General features: G+C 63.0%; 1 protein-coding gene across 1 annotated transcript; it reads left to right on the forward strand.

The window, feature by feature from the left end:
• On the forward strand, window positions 1–26154 carry LOC142916567 (protocadherin Fat 1-like). The gene is made up of 17 exons (XM_076061687.1): window positions 1–3373; window positions 3516–3640; window positions 7449–7662; window positions 7965–8026; window positions 8938–9243; window positions 9360–9576; window positions 10838–10977; window positions 11582–11878; window positions 16937–17147; window positions 17418–21146; window positions 22015–22401; window positions 22631–22833; window positions 23529–23682; window positions 23810–24052; window positions 24878–25377; window positions 25413–25568; window positions 25864–26154. Exons 1-17 carry the CDS (start codon window positions 1–3, stop codon window positions 26152–26154), a joined length of 10608 nt encoding a protein of 3535 aa, XP_075917802.1.
• The last annotated feature ends 1725 nt before the right edge of the window (window positions 26155–27879 follow it).

Consider the following 27879-nt stretch of genomic DNA (forward strand, 5'->3'; position numbering starts at 1 on the left):
ATGTTAGAGGAGGAGGAGGAGGAGGAGGACCGACACCCCATTGGGAGCGCCAGACTTTGGCGTCGCCCACCTCTCCGACCGCGGCTCCGTGTCGTCGGCGGCTCTCGGGCGCAGAGCCTGACGCCCAACACGATGGCCTCGGCGCTCCTCCCGCTGCTGCTCCTGCTGCTGCTGCCGCCATGCGGGAAATGCCTCGACGGGCAACGGGGCCGGCCGAAGCCCGCCTTGCGCTTCACCAGCTTGTCCTACAAAGCCACCGTCTACGAAAACTCCGCGCCCGGGACGTACGTGGAGAGCCACGACAAGATGGGGATCCACGTCGGCCGCTCGGCCCCCGGGGCCCGGTACGCCGTCGTGTCCGGGGACGAGGGGGCCGCGTTCGAGGCGGAGGGGCTCGTCGTGGGCGACTTTTGGTTCCTGCGCGTCCGCACGAGGGGCGTGCCGTTGGACCGCGAGGAGCGCCACGGCTACACGCTGGGGGTGAAGGCGTTCTCCGAGAACAGCCGCGGTTCGGCGTCCGCCACGGTCTTCGTCCAGGTGCTGGACCGCAACGACCTGAATCCGCTGTTTTCGGCTTTGTCGTACGCCGCGAGCGTCGCCAACGACGCGCCGGCGGGCACCACGGTCCTACGTGTCGCCGCCACGGACGCCGACGAGGGCCCCAACGGGCGCTTCAGTTACGCCCTGGCGTGGCGCTCGGACGCGTTCGCCGTGCACCCGATGAGCGGCGCGGTGACGCTCGCCAGGAGGCTGACGGAGCCCGGCGACGCGGGGCTGCACGAGTTCAAGGTGATGGCCGTCGACGGCGGCGGGCTGAGCAGCTCGGCGCGTGTCGCGGTGAATGTGAGCCGGGCGAACGCCCACGCCCCGCGCGTCACAGTCGTCGCGACCCGCGGGCAAGGGGCGCCGTTCGCCGACCCCGCTGCCGCGTACGCGGAGCTCGCTGCGGTGGACCGCGACGCCGGCCCCGAGGGGGAGATCGTCGCCGTGGAGATCGTCGCCGGCGACCCCCTCCGGGCGTTCTCCGTCGCCCCGATGGACGGCGCCGGCACCGCCTCGGCCTACGCGGTGAGGCTCTCGGGGCGGCTGGACTGGGCGGACTTCCCCTTCGGGGTGAACCTCACCGTGCAGGCTCGCGACGGGGGGAGGCCGCCCAGGCACTCGCGGCCCGTCACGGTCACGGTCCGGGGGGGCGGCGCCGCCGGCGCGTTCGAGCGGAGCATCTACGCGGGCGCCGTCGAGCGGCAGTCTCCGCCCCGCGCCGTCGTGCTCGCGGTTCGAGCCTCTTGCGGCGCGCGGGGCTGCCGGTACGTCGTCCGAGGCGGCGCCGATGGCGACTTCTTCGCCGTGAACCCCGCCACCGTGGTCGTCTCCGTCCGCGGGTCCCTGGCGGCGGTCGACAGACGCCGCTTCGAGTTCGACGTCGGCACCGACGCCGGCCCGGGCGTCGCCGGGGTCGCGATCGACGTCGCGGACTACAACGCCCACGCCCCGGTCTTCGAGCGGCCCAACTACTCCGCCTTGTTGAGCGAGGACGTCCCGGCGGGCACGTTCGTGCTCATCCTGCACGCCGCCGACGACGACGAGGGGGACGACGGCCGCGTGACGTACGGCCTGGCGGAGGACGAGCCTGGCCCCTTCGCCGTCGACCCTCGCACGGGCATCGTCGTCACGACGGGGCCGCTGGACCACGAGGAGATGGCGGGGGCCTACCGGCTGCGCGTGCGAGCCTCGGACTGGGGGACTCCGTTCCGCCGGGAGGCCGAGGCGACTGTGACGGTGAACGTCACCAACATGAACGACAACGCGCCCGTCTTCGAGTCCGTAGACTGCGTGGGCGAAATCCCCCGGGACCTCCGGCCGGGCGAGCCGATCTTCACCGCGTCGGCCATCGACGCCGACGAGCTCCGGCCGGTGCTCTACGGCATCGCGTCCGGGAACGAGGGCGGCTTCTTCGCGCTGGACGGCACCCTCGGTGTCGTGACGCTCGCGCGCTCCCTCGCCGACGTCGCCGCCGGGCCGGCGGGGGCCTTCCGCCTCGGCCTCACGGCCACCGACGGGGAGCTCTCGGCGGAGACGGCGTTCCTGAACGTCTCAGTCGTGGACGCCGCTCCCGGACGGGCGCCGTCATGGCGGTGCGTGGAGACGGGGATCGCCCGGAGGATGGTCGCGTGGCTCCACCGGGCAAACCAATGGCGAGACCGCCCGCGCCCCCTCGCCGCCGGCGCCGTCAATCGGCACGCGCCGGCGTTCGCCGCCCCGGCGGTCGCCGTGGAAGTCCGCGAAGATTTGCCAGTCGGGGCCGAGGTCACCCGAATAGAGGCCACGGATCCGGACGACGGCTTCGAGGGGAAGCTGCTGTACGCCCTGACGGACGACGGCGGGGCGAGCGGCCTCGCCGTGGACGCGGAGACCGGCGTCGTGAGGGTCCTGGTGCCGCTGGACCGCGAGGCCGCCGCCTCCTACCTCGTGAACATCGTCGTCCGCGACCTGGGCACGCCGCGGCGCTCCGCGAGCGCCGCCCTCCGCGTCGTCGTCTCGGACGTCAACGACAACCGGCCGGAGTTCTTGCGGCGCGCCTACGAGGCCCGGGTGCCGGAGAGCGCGCGGCCGGGCCGCGAGGTGCTCCGGCTGGAGGCCGCCGACGGCGACGCGGGCGCCGCGGGCGTCGTGCGCTACCGCCTGCTGTCCGACACCGACCTCTTCCGCGTGGACGCCGAGACGGGCGCCCTGGAGGTGGCGGCGCCGCTGGACCGCGAGCGGCGCGCCGAGCACGCGCTGCTGGTGGAGGCGTCGGACCTGGCGCCGGAGGAGAGCCGCCTCTCCTCCGTCGCCATGGTGACCGTGACGGTGGAGGACGTGGACGACCACGCGCCCGCGTGCGCGCCGGCGCCCCTCCGCCTCCGCGTGCCCGAGGACTTCCCGGTGGGGGCCGTCCTCGGCTGGCTGGACGCTCGCGACCCCGACGCGGGGCCGGCCGGGGAGGTGCGCTACTCCCTGTCGGGCGAGGACGAGGACGGCAGCACGTTCGGGGTGCACGAGACGAGCGGGGCCCTGCGTCTGGCGCGGCCGCTCGACTTCGAGAGGCGGCGCCGCCACGACCTGACGGTGGCCGCGCGCGACGGCGACCCCGGGGGGCCGCCGCCGGCCGCCTGCCGGGCGACGGTGGAGGTGGCGGACGTGGACGAGAACGACCACGCCCCGCGGTTCACGGAGTTCGCGGCGGCCGCCGCCGTGCGGGAGGACGCCCCCGTGGGCGCCGTCGTCGTCACCGTCACGGCCACGGATGAAGACCGGGGGATCGACGGGGAGGTGCGGTACTCCCTCGTGGACGAATCCGGCCTGGGCGTCTTCAGCATTCATCCAGAGAATGGTAAACCGCACCTACTCCCCCCCCTCCTTCCTCCCTTCCCCCCCCCCCCCCATCCTCCTCCTCACGGCTCACGACGCCGACTGACGGCTCACGCCGGCGCCCGTCTCTGCCGCGTGTCGTGCACGGCGCTCCGCGCTGGCAGGGATGATCGTCACGGTGCAGCCGCTGGATCGGGAGACTGCTGACAGCTACTGGCTCACGGTGCGCGCGACGGATCGCGGAGTCGTCCCTCGCTTCTCCACACTGCACGTCTACGTGGACGTGCAGGTACGGAAACTCACACACACGTACACACACGTATATACACACACACGTATACACACACACGTATACACACACACACGTATTCACACACGTATACACATGTATATACACACACACGTACACACACACACGTACACACACACACACGTATACACACAACAACAACAACCGCCATTCGCCACTAAGTGGCGGTGACGTCACCACGACGCTTGTGCCAGGCTATGTGCACCCTGAGGCCACGTGAAGTGTCGAACGCCCGCTGGCAGGAGGTCACGGGGCAGACCCAGGTGCCACGGGTCGACTGACTGAGATGACTGGCTGATGCACCACCTGTACCCCCTACTGTGCCAACCTGCTGTGCTTGAGCCACTCGGCGCTCCGCTCGTTGTTGTGAGCGTCGCTCCTCCGCCCTCCGTTGTTGTTGGATGGCGACTACCTCCAACTGCCCAGTAGCGTCCTTCACGAGCCTCCTCCACAGAGGCCGATCTTGACACCGCTGGTACCAGTCATCGGCAAGTCCACTCAGCTCCACGTCCTCCTGTACCACATCACTCTATCTCTTCTCTAGCCCGTGCCGCGCCCGCTTAGCCCCCTCAATCCGGCCGAACAAAAGCTGTTTCGGCATGCGGTGCCTGGGCATGTGGGCTACATGACCCAGCCATCGCAGCCTTCCCCGCCGGAGGAGCTCACCGATTGGACCTTGCCCAGATCTTTCAAGTATTTGTGAGCTCCTCACACAATCCAGTCTGGTTAAACCCAGGATGGATCGTAGGCAGGCCAGCCTAAATGTTTCTAACCGGCGAAGATGTTTCATTAGGGGGGTCAACGTTTCGCAAGCGTAGAGAAGGGAGGGAATGACCGTGGCCGAGAAGACCTGAAGCTTAGTGCGGAGCGACAGACCAGGTAGCTTCCACACAGCGTTACGCAACCGATGAGTCCTCTGCTGTTAAACTGGAGCCAGTCATAAGCACACTGCCCAGGTATGGGAAACTCTCCACTCTCTCTCCACAACTGCCCCATCACCGATTGGGAGTTGTGGGGGTGGAGTGTCCGATGGTACAAAATACCCAGGCAGGTGCTTAGTTTTGGTGGGGCTGATGGTAAGGCCCCACCTCTTAGTGGCACGCTCCAGTCTCAGCAGCAGCGTCTTCAACTCCTCCTCTGAATGAGCAGCTATTACCAAATCATCAGCATACATAATGTGGTTGAGCAATAGGGAGCCATCCCTTGACCGCACCCGGGCATCGATCAGCCTCTCATTATATCTGTACCATATGGAAATTCCCCCGGTACAGCTATTGAAGGCTTCACGAACTACCTGGTCAAAATAGATGTTAAATAATGTGGGAGTCAGAGGACATCCCTGTCGCACCCCAAGGTGTACAGGGAATGGCTCGGACTCCCGGCCACGTAATTTTACCCGGGCCCACTCACCATCATGAAGGTCCTTAATGATCGTGAGCAGAGGGTCAGGTACTCCAAAAGCACGAAGAACAACCCAGAGCCCAGGCCTACTGATGGTATCATAGGCCTTGACCAGCTCAATAAAGCAGATATGTAGGTCTTGTTGGAATTCCCTACACCTCTGCTGTAGCAGACGGACAGAAAATATGGCATTTGTGCAGGACCGCCCTTTCCTGAAACCGCATTGGGGCTCCGCAAGCCTCTCCTCAGCGTGCCTGGCAAGGCGATGCTGAATAATCCTTGCCAGGACCTTTCCCGGCACACTGAGGAGTGAGATGCCCCTGTAGTTGTTACAGTCTGTGCGGTCCCCCTTCTTAAAAAGGGGGACCACCATGGCATCCTTCCAATCCTGCAGAACCCGTCCAGTGGTCCAGACCGTTGTTATGATGTCATATAGGGCAGTCTGTGCACAAACGCCACCCTCCCTCAGCATTTCGCTTGGGAGATCATCTCTGCCCGCTGCCTTTCCTGGTCTCAGACTCTGGATTGCCTTCAGGACTTCCTCAACAGATGGCACCTCAGCCAGCCACTCACAGGGGGTGACTTCTTCCAATATTTGAGGCACCGCAGCCTCAGCAGGGTCATCCTCACTTTGTGCCACGATGTTTTTCTGGCTGAGGGATTTTCCCTCCCCCAGGACCTCACAGAAATGCTCAGCAAATCTAAAAACCTGTTCCTGGGGGTTGGAGATTGGATCACCGTTTTTTCCCCTAATGATGGTAATAGGTGTGGCGCTGCAGGTTACTTTTTTGATGGAGTTAAATAGAGATTTGTGATCACGGGCCACTGAGGCAGACTCCATCTCCTCAGCAACCCGCGACCACCACCCATCCTTGCAGCGCCTCACGGCTCTCCGAACCTCCGAGCGAAGGCTGCGGTAAGTCTCCTCATTCTCTGACGTGGGATTCTGTAGCCGATGACAGTGGGCCTGTCGCTTTTTCTCAATCATCCTGAACACCTCCTCTGTCAGCCAGGGTCTCTGGGGAGGTCTGGACCGTGTACCCAAAGCAGCCATTGCAGCTGCATGTCACAGTCCTAAACCTCGCCCATTTACCCTCGACATCAGGAGTCAGGGACGATGCCAATCCCAGCCGCAAGCGATGATGAAATTCTCGCTTGCAACTTTCATCAGATAACTGAGACCAGGCCACTTTAGGTTGGAATGGGGTCCTGGGTGTACACCTACCACCGGAGTGGAAGAATGGCAGGCGCATCTTACAGATGACTAGTCGATGGTCAGAGGGCAGATCAGCTCCACGGTAGGTCCTGGTGTCAAGGACGAGGGCTCGCATCTGCTGGTCCGTCACTATGTAGTCCAGCAGATGTTCTTGCTTGGACCCGGCATGCAACCATGATGTTGTGTGGATGCGCCGATGCCGGAACAGCGTGTTGGTAATTACAAGCCCATGGGCTGCACAAAAATCTAGCAGCCTCCTACCGTTGTTATTGAGCTGATCTGGCCCATGCCCTCCAATCACTCCATACCAGGTGCCAGTATCATGACCAACTCAGGCATTGAAGTCACCCAACATGATGACTCTATCCCGAGGGGCCACTTTAGCCAGCACCTGTGACAGGAGGTCATAGAAGGCATCTGACTCATCGGCTTTGCCTGCATCCCTCCACGGATGTTCATCTTCGGTGGGGGCATAAGTAACCACGACCACCATGCCTTGCCTCCGGTTGATGGGAAGGCGAGCCCAAAGTAGCCTGAGGCTTACAGCTTCCCACACCTCACCGCCACGCTCCCACACCCCCTTCATTCTTTTGTTCAAAAGAAGAGGCACACCCTGTTGTTTGGCAGTCTGCTGCCACGAGTAGAGGACTGTCCGCCCCTCATAGTGGCAGGAGCCAGAGCCAGTCCACCGGACCTCCTGAATGCCACATAGATCCAGGTGGTACCGGTCCAGCTCCCGACAGAGGAGTGGCAGCCTCTCCTCCGCTGTGAGCATTCAAACATTCCACATGGCCACCCGTAGTGGCTTTTCGTTGTTTCTGGAGGACACACACACACACACACGTATACACACACACACGTACACACACACACGTATACACACACACACGTATACACACACGTATACACACACGTATATACACACACACACACGTATATACACACACACGTACACACACACACACATATACACACACACACATACACACACACACGTATACACACACACAAACACACGTACACACACACACGTATATACACACGTACACACACACGTACACACACACAAGTACACACACACATACACACACATGCGTATGCACCCCTGCATTTTAAAACGACACACAATGCGAGTACCGTGTGTCTCTCCCCCCCCCCCCCCCCCCCCAGGACGTTAACGACAACCCCCCGCGGGCATCGCGTCCGTGGTACCAGGCCGCGGTGGCGGAGAACTCCCGTGGGGGCGTCAGGGCAGTGCAGGTGGACGCCTGGGACCTGGACAACGCCGCCGCCATGTCCTCCAACGATGCCCGGGGCAGGGGCCTCACGTTCAACATCGTCAGCGGAGACCCACAGGGATTCTTCACCATAAACAACGCGACAGGTGGGGGTTGGTGGTGGTGGAGAGCAAATCCAGAACATTTACAATTATAGTGTAGTGTAGAAAGCAAATCTATAACATTTACAATTATAATGTAGTGTATAGTGTACACTACATTATGCACGACACAACTATACACTACAGAATGTGCCAATTCGTTACTAGTACAGCACTAACCGGTGTGTTGGTGAGCAAATCCAGCAACATTTACTATCCACGTTGGCCCCCACCCCACCCCACTGCGTGCGTGTGCCGGCCGGCGTGGGATGGTTGTTGTTGACCTCCGGTGAACGGACTCGTTGCAGGCGTCATCCACACCACCAGCAGGCGGCTGGACAGAGAGAGGCAGGCGGAGCACGAGCTGGAGGTGAGAGTCACCGTGATGGTGGTGGTGGTGGTAGTGGCCTTCAATAGCTGTACCGGAGGAATTTCCATCTGGTACAGATATAATGGGAGGCTCATCGATGCCCAGGTGCGGTCAAGTGATGGCTCCCTATTGCTCAACCTTGCCGATGATCTGGTAATTGCTGCTCACTCAGAGGAGGAGTTGGAGGCGCTGCTGCTAAACGTGGAGCTTGCCACTAAGAGGTTGGGACTTACCATCAGCCCCACCAAAGCTAAGCACCTGCCTGGGTATTTTGTACCATCGGACAATCCACCCCCACAACTCACAATTGGTGATAGGGCAGTTGTGGAGAGAGTGGAGAGTTTCCCATACCCTGGCAGTGTGCTCATGACTGGCTTCAGTTTGACAGCGGAGGTCTCACTCCGAATCAGTCGAGCGGCATTATCTTTTCATCGGTTGCATAACGCTGTGTGGAAGCTACCTGGTCTGTCGCTCCGCACTAAGCTTCGGGTCTTCTCGGCAAATCATTCCCACCCTTCTCTACGCTTGCGAAACGTGGACCCCCCCTAATTGAACATCTTTGGCTGGTTAGAAACATTTAGGCTCACCTGCCTACGATCCATCCTGGGTTTAACCAGGGTGGATTGTGTGAGGAGCTCACAAATCATTAAAACATCTGGACAAAGACCCATCGGAGCGCCGGGTGGCTAAAGCACAGTAGGGGGCACAGGTGGTGCATCGGCCACTCATCTCAGTCAGTCGACCCGTGGCACCTGGGTGTGCCCCGTGACCTCCTGCCAGCGGACGTTCGACACGTGGCCTCGACGTGCCCATGGCTTGGCACAAGCGTCGTGGTGCCGTCACGGCCACTTAGTGGAGGTCGTTGTTGTTGTTGCGCGTGTGTCTGCGTGCATCCCGCCCGCCGGCGCCAGGTGTCCATCGTGGACGGCGGCGTGCCCCCGCGTGAAGCGAGGGTGGCGGTGACGCTGAGCGTCTCCGACGAGAACGACAACGCCCCGCGCTTCCGCAGGAACCTCACGCGCGTTTACGCGGTGGCGGCGAAGGAGCCGACGGTGGTGGCCATCGCCCGCGTCTACGCCGCCGACGCCGACTGGGGCAACAACGGCATGCTGTTGTACACCGTCCGCGGGTGGCAACACAATTACTATTCCGATGAGCACGGAGTCGTCTACAGCCGGAGCGACTTGCACCGTGCGGGGACATCCCACTCCATCCTGGTACTGGGCACACTCCCCTCGCGGTCCTCCCCCCTCATCCTCATGGACACGCTTGACAATGTTGACCCCCCACCGTGAAGCAGAACTCGCCGATCTTGCCGTTGCCCGCCCCGCAGATCGAAGCCAGGGACTCGGGGCAACCGCCGACCTTGCCGTCGACGGCCGTCATCCACGTGGAGTGGATCGCCGCTCCCCGGCCACCGGAGACGCCCGCGGCCTTTGGCCTGAGCCGGCACGCGGTCACCGTGTCGGAGACGGCCGCCGTGGGCTCCGTGGTGATCGCGCTGCCCACGCAGAGCACGGCGGGGAGCCTCCTCTGGTTCAGCATCACAGGTCACGTGGTGCCACCACACACATTCCACATCCCACCCCACATCATGATGGTGTGTTAATGGTGACATCATGATGATGGGTTAACGGTGACATCATGATGATGGTGCGTTAATGGTGACATCATGACGAAGTGTTAACGGTGACATCATGATGATGTGTTAATGGTGACCTCATGAAGATGGGTTAACGGTGACCTCATGATGGTGTGTTAACGGTGACCTCATGATGATGTGTTAATGGTGACCTCATGATGATGGGTTAATGGTGACCTCATGATGGTGTGTTAACGGTGACCTCATGATGGTGTGTTAATGGTGACGATGATAGTGTGTTAATGGTGACCTCATGATGATGGGTTAATGGTGACCTCATGATGATGTGTTAACGGTGACCTCATGATGGTGTGTTAATGGTGACGATGATGATGTGTTAATGGTGACCTCATGATGATGGGTTAATGGTGACATCATGATGGTGTGTTAACGGTGACGATGATGATGTGTTAACGGTGACATGATGGTGTGTTAATGGTGATGATGATGATGGGTTAATGGTGACGATGATGTGTTAACGGTGACCTCACGATGGTGTGTTAACGGTGACATCATGATGGTGTGTTAATGGTGACCTCATGATGATGTGTTAATGGTGACCTCACGATGATGGGTTAACGGTGACATGATGATGGGTTAACGGTGACATGATGATGGTGTGTTAATGGTGACGATGATGATGTGTTAACGGTGACGATGATGGTGTGTTAATGGTGATGATGATGATGGGTTAACGGTGACGATGATGTGTTAACGGTGACGATGATGATGATGTGTTAACGGTGACATCATGATGGTGTGTTAATGGTGACACCACGATGATGGGTTAACGGTGATATCATGATGGTGTGTTAACGATGACGATGATGATGTGTTAATGGTGACCTCACGATGATGGGTTAACAGTGACATGATGATGGGTTAATGGTGACATCATGATGGTGTGTTAACAGTGACATGATGATGGGTTAACGGTGACATCATGATGGTGTGTTAACGGTGACATCATGATGGTGTGTTAATGGTGATGATGATGGGTTAACGGTGACATGATGATGGTGTGTTAACGGTGACGATGATGGTGTGTTAACGGAGACATCATGATGGTGTGTTAATGGTGACGATGATGGTGTGTTAACGGTGACATGATGATGGTGTGTTAACGGTGACGATGATGATGACGTTAGGGGGGCGCCGCTTGTGGACAGGCGGTGACGTGGAGCGCAGCTTCCACGTGACGGAGCACAGCGGCGTTGTGGAGGTGGCCAAGCCGCTGGATGCCGAGCGGTGCTCCTCCTACCGGCTCACCGTGACGCTCACCGACGGGACCAACGCTTCAACCACCCTGGTGGGCGGGCACGCGTGTCTGTGTGTGTGTCTGTGTGCGTGTCTGTGTGTGTCTGTGTGTGTCTGTGTGTGTCTGTGTGCGTGTCTGTGTGTGTGTCTGTGTGTGTGTGTCTGTGTATGTGTGTCTGTGTGTGTGTCTGTGTGTGTCTGTGTGTGTGTCTGTGTGTGTGTGTCTGTGTGTCTGTGTGTGCGTGTCTGTGTGTGTGTGTCTGTGTCTGTGTGTGTCTGTGTGTGTGTGTCTGTGTGTGTGTCTGTGTGTGTCTGTGTGTGTCTGTGTCTGTCTCTATGTGTCTGTGTGTGTGTCTGTGTGTGTGTCTGTGCGTGTCTGTGCGTGTCTGTGTGTGTCTGTGTGTGTCTGTGTGTGTCTGTGTGCGTGTCTGTGCGTGTCTGTGTGTGTGTCTGTGTGTGTCTGTGTGTGTCTGTGTGTGTGTGTCTGTGTGCGTGTCTGTCTGTCTGTCGCACAAGGTGGGCGTGACGAGGCCGTCAGGGCGACGCGGTGACGTCACGAGGCCGGGGGTTGCCGCGGTGGCCGCGTGAGACGTGCCGGGTGCATCGGCACCTCTTGCCAATTCCTCCTCACCACCACCCCCCCCCCCCCCCGCTAGGTGGTGGTGACGGTGCAGGACGTGAACGACCACCGGCCCCGCTTCTCCCGTGACCTCTATGAGGCGACCGTCACCGAGGACGCCTCTCCCGGCGCCTCCCGGATCCTGCGGCTGGAGGCGACCGACGCCGACGCCGGCGCCGCCGCCGCCCGGCTCTCCTTCTTCCTCGTCGGCGTGGGCGGCGGCGACGCCGTGGAGGGCCGGCGTCTGTTCCGCGTAGACCCCGTCACTGGCGAGGTCACCGTCGCCGAGAGGCTGGACCGAGAGGCCAAGTGGAGCCACGTACTCACCGTCATGGTGAGTACGTGACTCCACGCCGGGTGTGCGCGTGTGTACGTGTGTGTGTACGTGTGTGTACGTGTGTACGTGTGTGTGTGTACGTGTGTGTACGTGCGCACATGTGTGTGTGTACGTGTGTGTGTGTGTACGTGTGTGTACGTGTGTGTGTACGTGTGTGTGTGTGCGTGTGTGTACATGTGTGTGTGTGCACGTGTGTACGTGTGTGTACGTGTGTGTGTGTACGTGTGTGTACGTGTGTGTGTGTCCGTTGAACTTCGTCCGCAACTGTACGTAGCCGACTGCTGATCGAAGGCGACGATGATGACGACGACGACGACGACGACGCCATGACCACCGTCTTGCGTGGTGACCACAGTGTGCGGTGTACTGCATAGTAATGCGTATAGTGTAGTTTGTCACATAAACAAGCCGTGTAACTAAATCGCCACATTTTGTTTGGGTGACACAAAACCTTGCCGACCGGCCATGTCAGGCGGCGGTGGCACAGTCGGACGACGACACGTTGCACGCAACCAGCACGTCCCTCCACCGAGAATGGCGTCTGCCGCGAAAGCCTCCTGTCCGGGGGCGTTCGGAGCGAGCGCTCCGCTCAGCCCTCTCTCTCTTCACTCTCTCACTCTCTCTCACTCTCACTCTCTCACTCTCTCACTCTTTCCCTCACTCTCTCACTCTCTCACTCTCTCTCTCACTCTCTCACTCTCTCTCTCACTCTCTCACTCTCTCTCTCTTTCTCATTCTCACTCTCTCACTCTCTCTCTCACTCTCACTCTCTTACTCTCTCTCTCACTCTCTCACTCTCTCTCTCACTCTCTCACTCTCTCGCTCTCTCGCTCTCTCACTCTCACTCTCTCTCACTCTCTCGCTCTCTCACTCTCTCACTCACTCTCACTATCACTCACTCACTCTCACACTCTCTCACTCTCACACTCTCTCTCTCTCTGCGCATGCGCGGAGGAGGCTGCGTCCAGGTGAAGTTCCGCGCTGCTCACCTGGATCAATGGGGGCCTGATTTTCCATAAATTAGGCCAAGCCTGAGAGAGGTTACAATGGGGAGTTTAAACATCGCTCTTCCCCTCGTTTTGTAATGGTTTATTCCCTTTGATTTCTTCTTTATTTTTGCTCACTGAGTCGTCCCGGAAAATTTATTCCGAGCGGCTCGTGGGCTGAACAGAGAACGGCAACAACGACGACAACTACAACGACAACAACAACGACGACAACTACAGCGAACACGTGCGCAGGTGTGGCTGCTGCCGACCACCACCATGGTGCAGCACACCGCGCTGGAGACTCTCACGAGGAGGAACGGTTTCGCCACCTTTCCGCCGTCCGGGATCGCCGTCGTCGCCGCCGCGGTGGCCGCGACGACGTCGGCTATGCCGGCGTCGTCGCGGCCCAGCGGCAGAGCGGAGGGGTCACGGTGTACGTGGCGGAGGAGGCGATGGCGGCGCGCCTGGTGGAGACGGGGCTCACCGTGGGTGAGCTTCACCTGCGGTGCGCCCCGCTCGCCACGCCCGCCGTCAGGGTGGCGCTCTCGGGCACGCCGCCCTTTCTGAGCGGCGCCGACCTGCTGCGGGACCTCCAACGCTACGGGACGGCGGTGTCGAAAGTCACGCTGCTGCCTCTACGAACGAGGGACCCCGGGTCGGCGCACGTATTGTCGCTTCAGCGCCAGGTTTTTATGGTCCTGAAGGACGGCAACACGGACTTAGACATTAACTTTAAGTACACGGTGCAGGGCCACGTGTACACAGTACACGCATCCACGGCGGGGATGCGTTGTTCCGGGTGCGGAGGCAGCGGCCACGCCCGGAGGAACTGCCCGAACAGGGCGAGCGAGTCCGCCGCGCCTGCTGCTCCGCCCGCAACGGGGCGGGCGGAGCAGCAGCAGACACAGCAGCAGCGGCCGCAGCAACAGCACCGCCATCAACTACAACAAGAAGAACACCAAAATCAACAACAGCAGTAGCAGGGAGGGCAGCGGGGTGATCTCGCCGTCCTGGCAGCTGACTGCGGGGCACGGACGACCGAGGACGAGGGAGACGTTTTCGTCCGCCCGTCCGCCCCTCCCTGGCGGAGGAAGCGGAGGGCAAGGAGCGACCCCGCGTCAGCGGGACGCGTCGGGGCCCCCGCGATGCGGACGGTGGTCGCCGGCGACAACAGCGAGCCGGAGGACCGCACGGAAGCGGCGACGGGGAGCGACGGCGAACCTGGGCCGCGGGACGGGATGAGCAACGACGGCGGACTCCACCTGCCGGACGACGTCGCGGTAGCAGAGCGACCGTCGGAGCCGGACCCAGCCTTGGCCGCTCCGGAATTGCAGACCAACAACAACAACAACAACCGCCATTCACCACTAAGTGGCGGTGATGTCACCACGATGCTTGTGCCAGGCTATGTGCACACTGAGGCCACGTGAAGTGTCGAACGCCCGCTGGCAGAAGGTCACGGGGCAGACCCAGGTGCCACGGGTCGACTGACTGAGATGACTGGCTGATGCACCACCTGTGCCCCCTACTGTGCCAACCTGCTGTGCTTTAGCCACCCGGCGCTCCGCTCGTTGTTGTGAGCGTCGTTCCTCCGCCCTCCGTTGTTGTTGGAGGGCGACTGCCTCCAACTGCCCAGTAGCGTCCTTCATGAGCCTCCTCCACAGAGGCCGATCTTGACACCGCTGGTACCAGTCATCGGCAAGTCCACTCAGCTCCACGTCCTCCTGTAACACATCACTCCATCTCTTCTCTAGCCCGTGCCGCGCCCGTTTAGCCCCCTCAATCCGGCCGAACAAAATCTGTTTCGGCATGCGGTGGCTGGGCATGCGGGCTACATGACCCAGCCATCGCAGCCTTGCCCGCCGGAGGAGCTCACCGATGGGACCTTTCCTAGATCTTTCAAGGATTTGTGAGCTCCTCACACAATCCAGTCTGGTTAAACCCAGGATGGATCGTAAGCAGGCCAGCCTAAATGTTTCCAACCGGCGAAGATGTTCCATTAGGGGGGTCCACGTTTCGCAAGCGTAGAGAAGGGTGGGAATGACCGTGGCCAAGAAGACCTGAGGCTTAGTGCGGAGCGACAGACCAGGTAGCTTCCACACAGCGTTACGCAACCGATGAAAAGATATTACCGCTCGACTGATGTGGAGTGAGACCTCTGCTGTTAAACTGGAGCCAGTCATAAGCACACTGCCCAGGTATGAGAAACTCTCCACTCTCTCCACAACTGCCCCATCACCGATTGGGAGTTGTGGGGGTGTAGTGTCCGATGGTACAAAATACCCAGGCAAGTGCTTAGTTTTGGTGGGGCTGATGGTAAGGCCCCACCTCTTAGTGGCACGCTCCAGTCTCAGCAGCAGCATCTCCAACTCCTCCTCTGAATGAGCAGCTATTACCAAATCATCATGGTTGAGCAATAGGGAGCCATCCCTTGACCGCGCCCGGGCATCGATCAGCCTCCCTTTATATCTGTACCATATGGAGATTCCCCCGGTACAGCTATTGAAGGCTTCACGACCACCACCACCATCACCTTCACCGGCGCCGCCGCGCCTGACGGTGCCGCGGCGCTCGAGGGTGCCGTGACACCTGACGGTGCCGCGGCGCACGCGAAAGACGAGCAGCCCGCCTCCCCGTCTGACGGGGCGATGGCTGCTGGACCCGCGGAGGTACACCACCCCAAGCCCAAGAAAAACCCGGCTCGGGGTGGCCTGACACGAGAGGCGGCCGCCAAGCCCCAAGAGAACATACAAGGCGACTGTAAAAACAACAGCAACGAAAATAACGACAACAACAACAACACCTACAGGGACGACGGGTGGTTAAGGTCCAACGTTGTTGAGAACACAAGTGAAACGAGCCGCCCGCGAGTCCGGAGGGGGATAGAGTACAACCCAGGGGCCATCATTGACTATGTACGACACCCCTTCAAGGGGCGCGCGGGCACCTTCAGAGAGCAATTCCCCGACGCGCTGGCCTTCATGCAGGCCGCGCGACCACTTTGCAAGGATCCGCAAAGGTAAGTCTGCAGCCGGAAGGAGGCCGACAAGGTGGAGGCTCTAGTACGGAAGGCAGAGAGGAGGTATTCCTCCCAGCTAAAGGGCCCCCCCCCTGCGGCCACCGCCAACACCAACACCTAGCGTTGTGGCCTCGGGATTTAAAAGGGCAAGGTGCGCGATGACGCGCGCGGACTCGAAATGGTTTCCTCTGCGCACGCGATCACCAGAGGCTGGCGGTGGACCGTGAGCCACCTAAGCTGGCGGTGGCCACGCCAGGAGGTGTGCTGTGCGTGCCTCGTGTGCAGCACGTCCACTGAGGCGGTCTGTATACCTACCTGCATTGGCGGCGATCAGCTGCGTCATTTGGATGTGCACGCGGTGACACGTGCGGACCGATTTTGATTTGGTTTTGGTGGTTGGGTTCACCCGTACCGTGGGGGGGGCGGCGCGTGGTTCGCACTTTGGACCCGGTTTTTTTCCCGCTTCTGTGTCATTGCAGAACGGTGTTGTTTTTCGATATGTGCGCTTGTGTTGACGGTGACGAGGTTGTTGCCTGTGGCTGGTGTCGATGGTCTTGCGCGCAATGACGCGCACGGACATTGTTGGCTTTTTTATTGGCGACTCTCGCAATGGAGCACCGGAACCGTCCAGGGCATTTGCTGCTGGACAATAAAGTTTATTTAAAAGTCAAAGTCTCTCACTCTCTCTCTCTCACTCTCACTATCTCTCTCACTCTCTCTCACTCTCTCACTCTCTCGCTCACTCTCTCACTCTCTCTCACTCTCTCACTCACTCACTCTCTCTCACTCTCTCTCACTCTCTCTCTCACTCTCTCACTTTCTCTCACTCTCTCTCTCACTCACTTTCTCTCTCTCACACTCTCACTCTCTCTCTCACTCTCTCTCTCACTCTCTCTCACTCTCTCTCTCTCACTCACTCTCTCTCTCTCACTCTCACTCACTCTCTCTCACTCTCTCTCTCTCACTCTCACTCTCTCTCTCTCACTCTCTCACTCACTCTCTCACTCTCTCACTCTCTCACTCTCTTTCTCTCACCCGCGCGAGCAGGTGCAGGACGGCGGGGTCCCCGTGAGGCGAGCGTACGCCACGCTGGCGGTGAGCGTCAACGATGCCAACGACCACGCGCCCCGCTTCACCGGCGGCCCCTACGAGGCCCGCGTGGCCGAGTCGGCGGCCGTGGACTCCACCGTGGTGCGCGTCACGGCGACGGACCGCGACGACGGCCCCAACGCCGACGTCAGATATAGCATCAGATACGGTGACCGCCGCTTCCGCCGCCGCTCCCGCCGCCCCTCCCAACCGCCCCGGGGGGGGGGGGGGAGTTTCTGCACAGGGGCACGTTTCCAGCGTCGTGGTTTCTCCGTCGCGTCCCTCTCCCCGAGCGAGTCGCGAGCCGCGGGTCCAACTCGGATCGCTCGGGAGCCGACGGGCGCCGCGGTTTCCCCCGCGTCGTTTGCCCTCGGCGTCTCCCTCCGGATTCGGTGACGTGAACTCGCGCCCGTCCCGCTCCTCCGAATTCTCCCGGCAGGAAACGTGGGGAATTCCTTCGCCGTCCACCGCGCGCTGGGCGTCGTCTTCGTGGCGAGGAAGCTGAACGGCTCCGCGGTGGAGGCCTACGAGCTGACGGTGAGGGCGGTGGACCGGGGGCGCCCGCGCCGCGTCACGAATGCCGCCGTCCGCGTTGTCGTCGTCGCCGCCGACGCCGACGCCCCCCCCAAATTCGCCTCCGGAGGCGGCGGCGGCGGCGGCTACTCGGCGGAGGTCGCCGAAGGGGCCGCGCCCGGGAGCTTCGTGCTCGCGGTGAGCACCTCTGGCCGGTCGACGGTCGCCTACGAAATACGGGAGGGCGATCCCGAAGGCGCCTTCGACATCCACCCGACGTCCGGGGTCGTTGCCGCCAAACGGCCGCTGGACCGCGAGCGGACGCCGTCGTTCCAGCTGACGGTGCGGGCCACAGACGCGTCGGGCCTCTCGACGGACGCGTCGGTGACGATCCTCGTGCTCGACGAGAACGACAACGGGCCCGTCTTCGACCGCCCTCGCTACCGCGGGGCCGTCGGCGAGGAGGCGGCGGCGGGGACCCCGGTGCTGGACCCGGACGGCGTCCCGCTCGTCGTCAGGGCCGCCGACGCGGACGACGGCGAGGGGCGCGCGACGGTCGCCTACGGGATCGTCGAGTTCGGAGCCAGGAAGTACTTCTCCATCGACCCGCGCACCGGGGCCATCAGGGTCGCCAGGGCCCTCGACCGCGAGACGACGGCCGAGTTCCGCTTCCGGGTGACCGCCTCGGACGGCGGCAGCCCGAGGATGTCCGCCGAAGCTCCGGCCGAGGTGACGGTCGCCGTGCTGGACGCCAACGACTGCCCGCCGGCGTTCTCGACGGCCGCGTACGAGACGACGCTGACCGTGCCGACCCGCGCCGGCGTCCGCCTGCTGACCCTGGCAGCCTCCGACCCGGACGTCGGTGCCACGCTGACCTACCGCGTCGCCTCGGGAAACGTCGGCGGCGCGTTCGCCGTGGACGCGCGCACCGGGGACGTCGAGGTGCGAAACGCCTCCCTCCTCGCCGCCGGCTACGACCTCGGGGTCGAGGTGTCCGACGGGAAATTTCGGAGCGCCGCGCGGGTGAAGGTCTCCGTGCGGGCGGTCGGCGGCAGGCTGCGGGTTCCGCCAAAGATCTCGGCGCGCATCCCCGAGAACGGCACGGCGGGCGCCGTCGTGGCCGCGGTCGTCGCGACGGGGGGGGACCTCAACGAGCCGCTCGTCTTCGACCTGCTCGACCCGAGCGGCGCGTTCCGGATGAGGCCGACGGCGGGCGTCCTGGAGACAACCGGCGTCGCGTTCGACAGGGAGGAGCGCGATCGCTACGAGCTGCTGGTGGAGGTGAGGGGCGGCTCGCGGGCGCGCCCGAGCGTCGCTCGCACCGTGGTCGAGGTGGCCGTCGAAGACGTCAACGACAACACCCCGGCGTTCGTCGGCCTGCCGTACCGCGCCGTTGTCGGGGCGGCGGCGGCGCCGGGGAGCGCCGTGCTCACCGTGGCAGCCCTCGACCGGGACGTCGGCGAGAACGCCAGGGTGAGGTACTCGTTGAGGGACGACCGCGACGGCCGCTTTCGCGTCCGCCCTTCCGGCGGCGAGATCTTGCTGAGGACAAGCTTCGCCCCGGGCGCGTCGGGCAAGGACTTCGTCGTGACCGTGGTGGCGACGGACTGCGGGACTCCTCCGCTGTCGTCTGCGGTCGGCATCACGGTCACGGTGCTCGACGAGGACGCGCCGGCGTTCGAGAGCCTCTCCCACGTCGCGTGGGTGCCCGAGGACGTCGGGCCGCCCGCGCCGATCGCTCACGTCCGCGCGGCGGGTCCCGAGGGCCTGCCGCTCGTTTTCTCCATCGTCGACGGCGACCCCTTCGACCAGTTCTCCGTCGACTTTGGCACGGGCGTCGTGAGCGTTGTTGGCTCGCTGGACCGCGAGACGCGGGCCAACTACCGCCTCGCGGTGCGGGCCGCCTCCCCGGCGACGGGCCTGCATGCCGACGTGAGCCTAGACGTCGTCGTCGGGGACGTCAACGACCACCGGCCGCTCTTCGCGCGGGGCGCCTACGCCGCCACGCTGTCCGAATCCGCGCCCCCGGGGACCTCCGTCGTCCGGGTGAGCGCCGTCGATGCCGACGCCGGCCCCAACGGGGCGCTCCGCTACGAGATCGTGGACGACGGGGAGAAGGGCGGCGAGGGATTCTACGTGGACCCGGACGGCGGGCTGGTCGTGACCACGGCGCCCCTGGACCACGAGCGGAGCCGGCTCCATCGTTTCTCGGTGCGGGCGACGGACGGCGGCTCCCCTCCCCTCGCCTCCGACGTCACAGTGACCGTCGCCGTCGAGGACGCGAACGACAACGCGCCGGTGTTCGAGCGGCCGCTGTACGAGGCGTCCGTGAGCCGGCTGTCTTGGCCCGGGCACTTCGTGGCCGCGCCGAGGGCGTTGGACGCCGACGCGTCGGACGCCTACCGGCTGCGGTACGCCATCGTCTCCGGCGACGACGACCCAGCGAGCTTCGCCATCGATGCCGAGACGGGCGTCGTCTCCGTCGCCATCCCGCTTGAGCGGAAGAAGCCGGCCGCCTGCTACCGCCTCCGAGTCTCGGCCACGGACGGCGCGTTCGTCGGCGACGCCACACTGGCGGTCGACGTGCGGCCCACCAACCGGCACGCCCCCGCCTTCGAGCGGGCCGAGTACGCGGCGGAGATTCCCGAAAACTCCGTGGCGGGGACCCCGGTGGCCTCGGTGCGGGCCACGGACGCCGACGTGGGCGCGTTCGGGCGAGCGTCGTACTCCATCGCGAACCGGTTCGCCCGCGAGCGCTTCACCATCGACGGGAGCGGGCGGATCTTCGCGAGGGCGCCCCTCGACAGGGAGGACCCCTCGCAGAGGGCCGTGGATGTCCGCGTCGTGGCCCGGGACGGCGGAGGCAGGGCGGCCTTCGCCACGGTCAGGGTCGTCGCCACGGACGAGAACGACAACGCGCCCCGGTTCGTCGCCGCCGAGTACTCCGGCGGAGTGCCGGCGAGTGCCGCGAAGGGGACCGCGGTCCTGCGGGTCGCCGCCACGGACCGCGACGAGGGGAGCAACGCGGCCGTCGTCTACTCGCTCCGGAAGGGGTGGGAGCCGGACGCCTCCGAGGACGTCCTGGAGGTGGAGCCCCTGACGGGCCGCGTCATCACCAAGGGCGGCCTCGCCGGCCTGGAGGGCTCGCGGCTGTCGTTCTTCGTCGTGGCGGAGGACGGCGGCGGGCGCGCCACCGCCGTCCCCGCATCCGTCGCCGTGCTGCCCGCCGGCACGGCGGCGCCGGCCTTCGCCCAGGCGGCCTACGAGCTGACGGTCGCAGAGGACGCGCGGGCGGGGAGCGAGGTTGGCGCGGTGGCGGCCGCGCTCGCAGGCGACGAGGCGGCCGCGTACGCCGCAGTGCCTGGCGGCGGCGGCGGGGTGGCGGATGACGGCGCCGGGGGCGGCGCATTCGCGGTGGTCGCCGGCGACGGGCGGATCGTGGTGGCGAGGGCGCTCGACCGCGAGGCCGCGGGGAGCCACCGCTTCGAGGTGAGGGCCACGTGGCGGCGGGGCGGAGCCGACGTCACGGCGCAGGTCCCGGTGACGGTGCGTGTGGAGGACGTGGAGGACGAAGCGCCCGTGTTCGAGTCGAGCGTCTACGAGGCCACCGTGTTGGAGAACCTGCCAGGCGGGGTGCTGCTCGTTCAAGTGAGAGGTAACGCAACCGTGTGCGGCGCTGGGCTCACTCGGTCAACAAACGCGTCTTTGTGTGGGTGTCTGTGTGGTGTGTCTATGGGTTTCTGAGCGAGTAGTCTATGGGTCACACAGATAGCTCCAAATGGTAGGGGCTGCCACTCTTCGGTAACCAATTTAACCAATTTACTGGGAAAATATCACGGCGGGAGGAAGTGTCCGCAGGGACGAGGCCTGGAAACAGCAGGGCAGGTGGGGGACCCCGCCTGACGCTGTTGACGCAGCGGTGTGCTCTCCCCTGGCGGTGTCGATTGCGCGTGCCGCTGGTTCTCTGCGATGCTGGCTCGGTCGATGCTTGGCGCTTTCCGCCCTTTCTCGACGTTGATGGCTTGACATTGCAGAACTCTTTGGTGACTGATCGACCTCGGTGGCTGGCCGTCGTCTTCGCTAGTTGGTCGCCGTCTTCTGCCGCCGGTAGCTGTGATGACGATGTATGGCTCGTGTCTCTCTTCTTATGCCAAATTTCTTCCTCTGCCGCCTTCTCACCAAGGATCGGAACTTCCTTTGATTTCGCTCTGTGCTGTGGGGGGGGGGGGGGGGGGGTTGGTTGTACGTGTGTCCGTGTGTTCTGATTTATTAAGCCATCTGTCTGTTCAGTCTCACCCTGGTTTGATTCTTTTATGGCTTATCTCCGTCCCTCGGTTGTGTGTGAGAAACTGTTGCTGTGAGGGGAGGGAGGGGTGTTCACCTCACCCCATCTGGCCTCCAAGCGACACCATGATTGATAAAAAAAAAAATATTGGCAAAATCATTCTTAATATCAATTTGGAAAAAAGGCCTATATACAACACCCCCCCCTCCCCCCATCCTCCCCCCGACCCGTCCCTCAGCGACGGACCGAGACGGCGGTGCCCAGCCGGTGTACAACCTGGTCGAGCCGCGCGAGAGCGGCGACGCCGGAGAAGCGGAGCCGCTCTTCATGGTGGACGCCCGCAGCGGCTGGGTGAGCACGCTGAGCCGGCTGGACTGCGAGGCCCGTGACAGGCACCACCTCCTCGTCAAGGCTTTCGACCCGGCACGCCCCGAGCGCCCGCCGGCCGTCGCCAAGGTGCTCGTCATCGTGAGCGATGCCAACGACCACCCCCCGCGGTTCTCGGCCTCGGTGATCGACGTCCGAGTGCCGGAGGACGCCGCGCCCGGCCTGGCGTTGGCTGTCGTCCAGGCGGACGACGCGGACGCCGCGCCGGAAAACCGGGATCTTACGTACCACCTGACAGGTAGTGTGCAGTAGTGTATAGTGTAGTCTACTAGTACACCACTACACCTGTTGTGTTGGAGTGAACCCACCACCGCATTCACAGTTGGTCGCGGAAGCCTCTGCATTAAACCGACTCTCGTCATCATACTCTCGCCATCATACTCTCTTCATCACACTCTCTTCGTCACACTCTCCGTCTCGACGGCGAGCGACGTCCGCGTCCCACCCCCCGTCCACGCTGGCCACAGGCGGCGACCCGCTGGGCCACTTCTCCCTCGGCCCCATCAAGAGGGGGGGCGAGTGGACGCTGCGCCTGGAGCGGCCGCTCGACCGGGAGGAGCAGGAACGCCACCACGTGCTGGTGATGGCCACCGACGGCACCTTGGTGAGGACGGTCGTCGTGGCCGTCACCGTGCTGGACGTCAACGACAACGGCCCCGTGTGTGACAAGGTATCCGTAACCGTAGACTCGCCACACAGGCTCACAGACTCGTCATACCCTACCACACCACCGTACTGCTGTAACGCCATGAACACACGGTATACTTACCTGCACTGGCGGACAGACGCCAGTAGGGGGTGGTATGTGGGCCACCGGGGTTCCCAAGACCCCAATAAGGGGGCTGTGGGAATATTCTAATATCCCCTGGAACACTCTGGAAGGAAGGCGTGGCCAGGGGCAGAGAGGGCGTGGCCAGGGGTGGAGAGGGCGTGGCCAGGGGCGGAGAGGGCGTGGCCAGGGGCGGAGTATAAAAGCCGGACCCCTGAATGGGTTCCGCAGTTCTCAAGTTGAAGACTGGAGACCGGGCTTAGAGTAGGACCCTGGGAACCCCCAGACCCACTGTCCTTGTAAGGGCCGGGGCTGTGAGGGAAAGTGGTCGGACCCAAGGACCTTGGCCGGGTTGGGTCAAAGTAGCCTCCCCCTAGGGCCCCTAGCCGCAGGGCTGAGAGTGTACGTGGTCCCAGTCGATAGGACACGATAGCCCGGAGGCCACACCTCCCCAGATGGCGGGCGTAAGGGGCCGTCACCCCCTTTGTGTTAGAGGCCCTGTGCTATAGTTACTGTTAAATAAGTGTCGCCTCGACTACCGGCTCTCCCTCACCTTTGGGCTCACTGCACTACCGCTGTGCCCCACGGTGCCCCAGCTGTGGTACAACGTCACCGTGCGGGAGGACGTCGCCCCACAAGTCTTCCTGCTGAGGGTTTCAGCCCGTGACTCCGATTCCGGCTCTAACGGAACCATCGGGTACTCGCTACACGGTGCCGGAGCGAATCTCTTCCGCTTGGACCCCGTCAGCGGTAACGCTCATCGCGCTCTCTCCATCGCGCTCTCGCAGCCGTCGGGGTTGTGATCAAATTTCACGTCCACCTCCTGTGTAGCGGGCGAGGTGGTTAACGTCTTTCTCGTCGGCGTGGCCCCGCGTAGGGGAGCTCTTCATGCTGGCGCCGCTGGACCGCGAGGCCGCCCCGGCCCACGCGCTCGCCGTGGCCGCGACCGACGGCGGCGGCCGCTCCTGCCGGGCGGAGGTCCTCGTGAGGGTGGAGGACGTGAACGACTCGGCCCCGCGCTTCCTCACGGGGTCGCCCCCCCGCGCCGTCGCCCTGCGCCTGAGCCACGCCAGTGTAGGGACGGCGGTGACGAGCGCGCGCGCCGTCGACGCCGACCTGGGTACGACGGTGGCGACGGTGACGACGTACACACGCGCCCGCGCGTGACTTTGAGTGTGTATGTGCGCGTGTGTGTGTACATTATAGGTAGCGGTTATCGCGCAGCGCTACGAACCTGGCGAACATCGCCACTCGAGAGACAAAGGCGGCCGGGCGTGGTGCTGGCCACCCACCCCCTCGTGTGCCACGGTGCCGGCCTTCATAGGTGCTGCTCTCTTACAGCACTTGCCCCTACAGCCTGAGGCTACACATGGGATCTTTGGCAATCTAGACATGTTCTTATCGGTGAGTTCCGGCAGGCAAGACTGCGTTGGCTCGGTCGTGTAGCCCGCATGGCCCAGCCACCGCAAGCCCAAGCAGCTCCTGTTTGGCCGGATATAGGGGGCTGAACGGGCGCGGCACGGGCTAGAGAAGAGATGAAGTGATGTGGTACAGGAGGATGTGGAGCTGAGTGGACTTGCCGATGACCGGTACCAGCGGTGTCAAGATCGGCCTCTGTGGAGGAGGCTCGTGAAGGACGCTGGGCAGTTGGAGGCAGTCGCCCTCCAACAACAATGGAGGGCGGAGGAGCGACACTCACAACAACGAGCGGAGCGCTGGGTGGCTAAAGCAAAGTCGGGGGCACAGGTGGTGCATCGGCCACTCGTCTTGGTCAGTGAACCCGTGGCACCTGCTGGGTCTGCCCCGTGACCTCCTGCCAGCGGGCGTTCGACACTCCACGTGTCCCCAACGTGCACCTGGCCTGGCACAAGCGCCGTGGTGACGTCGCCGCCACTCGGTGGCGAACGGCCGTTGTTGTTGTTGTTGTTGTCGCCGTGTATTGTAGGCCCCCACCGCAAGGTGACTCACTCTCTGCTGAACTCTGCCGGCGACCGCTTCGCCATCGACGGCCGCTCGGGTGTCATCACCGTCAAGCGTCCGCTGGAGAGCCGCGACGTCTACAGCCTCATGGTGCTCGCCCACAGCGGCGGCGGAGCCTCGGCGACGGCGTCCTCCACCGCGGTGATTTCCGTGTCCCTGCACGACGACGATGAGCGCGGCGTCGCCGCCGCCCCGGCGTTCCGGCGGCTGGCCTACCGCGCCGCCGTGCCGGAAGACGCGGCGCCGGGCACCGCGGTCATCGCCGTGGCGGCCGTCCTCGGCGGGGGGGGTGCGGTGAGCTACGGCGTCGCCGGCGGCAACGAGCTCGGGGCCTTCGACGTCGACCGGAGGCTCGGTGAGAGACGCGGCGCGGGGCGCAGGCGGCGGTCCCCTCGGGCCGTGGGGGGGGTCCCCCCGTCCGTGTGTCTCCGTCTCTCCGTCTCACGGACGTGCGCCGCGTGTGCCGCGTGTGCCCAGGCGTGATATGCGTCGCGGCGAAGGCCCTGGACTACGAGAAGCGCCGCCACCACTACCTGACGGTGTGGGCGGCCGCCGCCGCCGCCGACGACGCCGCCGCCGGAGGGGCGGCGACTTCGCCGAGCGCTGTCGCCGTGGTGACTGTGGACGTCACCGACGTCGACGACGACGCTTCCGCGGTTCCCCCAATGGGCTCGTGAAGCGCCGTCGTCGGGGAGGACGCCCTGCCTGGCGACGCCGTCGTCGCCGGGCCGCCGTGGCGGTGGTGGCATTGACCCGTAACGACGCGGTTACGTTGTCGCTAGACCGCCGGCAAATTTACATTTCAACGGGATCATTTGGCCAAACGGTCATCGTCCCTCGTGGTCGTCATCGGCAGCTGGCAGCTAGCAGCAGCAGCAGCTCAGCGGGGTGGGGGGGGTCTTCACCTGCTGACCGTCAAAATGCACCGCTGCTTTTGTTTTGCACGAGCAGGATTTAAATTCGCGAACTCTTCCCGTTGCCGAGCCGCTCACCGTCACGCCCAGCCGCCTGCGGGGCTACCGTGGGGTGCCAGGATGCGGCGACATCATGGTGACCATGGTGGCTGGTAGTGTTCGTTGTTCAGTTGAAGAAGCCGTCTCCCTACTGTGTTTGTGCTGCGCCGTTGAAGCCGCCTCCTTCGCCGTTTCGGCATCCGTTGAGTGGAGCGGCAACGACAGCAGGGAGGAGATGCTGCGTCCTCGCCACAGCCGGCGTGTGGGCGGCGAGTCCACGTTCGACTGATGGTGCCCCCCTCTCTCCTGTTTGTTTGGTTTAGACCCTCGCCCCCTTCAAAGTTGCGTTCGAATAAAAGAAACCACGCGGTTTGAAATGGCGTTGTGTTGTGCGGTGGCCCTATATACTCGCACACGCACAGACTCGCACGCACGCACACAGGCAAACGTACATACTCGCACGCACACACACACACACGCGCTCTGTGTGGTCACCACCTGGCTAGCTACACCAGTCACGTGGTGCCTAGTGTAGTCAGCCTGGTGGTCACCACCTGGCTAACTACACCAGTCACGTGGTAACTAGTGTAGTGAGCCTGGTGGTCACCACCTGGCTAGCTACACCAGTCACGTGGTAACTAGTGTAACTAGCCTGGTGGTCACCACCTGGCTAGATATACTAGTCACGTGGTAACTAGTGTAGCTAGCCTGGTGGTCACGGCACACTCCACGGGGTTCCAAGCAAGTTCCCACGGGGTTCCAAGCAACTTCCCAGGGGTTCCCAAGCAACTTCCCACGGGGTTCCAAGCAACTTCCCACGGGGTTCCAAGCAACTTCCCACGGGGTTCCAAGCAACTTCCCACGGGGTTCCAAGAAAGTTCCCACGGGGTTCCAAGAAAGTTCCCACGGGGTTCCAAGAAAGTTCCCACGGGGTCCCAAGCAAGTTCCCACGGGGTCCCAAGCAAGTTCCCACGGGGTCCCAAGCAAGTTCCCAGGGGTTCCAAGCAACTTCCCACGGGGCCCCAAGCAAGTTCCCACGGGGTCCCAAGCAACTTCCCGCGGGGCTCCCTCCACAGCCGACTGCTGCCCCGTGCTGCCTCCTCGTGGCCAGCGTGGGATCAGCCAATCACGGCCGGCCACGAGGAGCCCCGCAGCCACCTCCAGCCCCGGCGCTGTTCCCCGACTCCTCCTGTGACCCCGTGACCCCCTGACCCCGTGACCCCTCCGCTCCACCCAATGCTATCAGTAGCAGCCACCACCACCACCCGCTATCAGCAGCAGCCACCACCACCACCCGCTATCAGCAGCAGCCACCACCACCACCCGCTATCAGCAGCAGCCACCACCACCACCACCCACTAGCAGCAGCCCTCACCACCACCACCACCCACTAGCAGCAGCAGCCACCACCACCCACTATCAGCAGTAGCAGCCCTCACCACCACCACCACCCACTATCAGCAGTAGCCACCACCACCACCCGCTATCAGCAGCCCTCACCACCACCACCACCACCCGCTATCAGCAGCCTTCACCACCACCACCATCACCCGCTATCAGCAGCCCTCACCACCACCCGCTATCAGCAGCCCTCACCACCACCACCATCACCCGCTATCAGCAGCCTTCACCACCACCACCCACTAGCAGCAGCCCTCACCACCACCATCACCTGCTATCAGCAGCCTTCACCACCACCACCCGCTAGCAGCAGCCCTCACCACCACCACCACCACCCGCTAGCAGCAGCCACCACCACAACCACCCACTATCAGTAGTAGCAGCCCTCACCACCACCACCACCTATTATCAGCAGCAGCCACCACCACCACCACCACCCGCTAGCAGCAGCAGCCACCTCCACCACCCGCTATCAGCAGTAGCAGCAGCCACCACCACCCACTATCAGCAGCCACCACCACCCGCTATCAGCAGTAGCAGCAGCAGCCCCAGGTTAATGTCGCTCTATGTAGCTTGAGTCGGCCACACCCCTTGTCAGCATGCGAGCTCGCAT

Source organism: Petromyzon marinus, unplaced genomic scaffold (genome assembly GCF_048934315.1).
Source record: "Petromyzon marinus isolate PM22_M1 ecotype Great Lakes invasive population unplaced genomic scaffold, UKy_Petmar_22M1.pri1.0 PM_G_Scaffold_4, whole genome shotgun sequence".
Taxonomy (NCBI): Eukaryota; Metazoa; Chordata; class Hyperoartia; order Petromyzontiformes; family Petromyzontidae; genus Petromyzon; species Petromyzon marinus.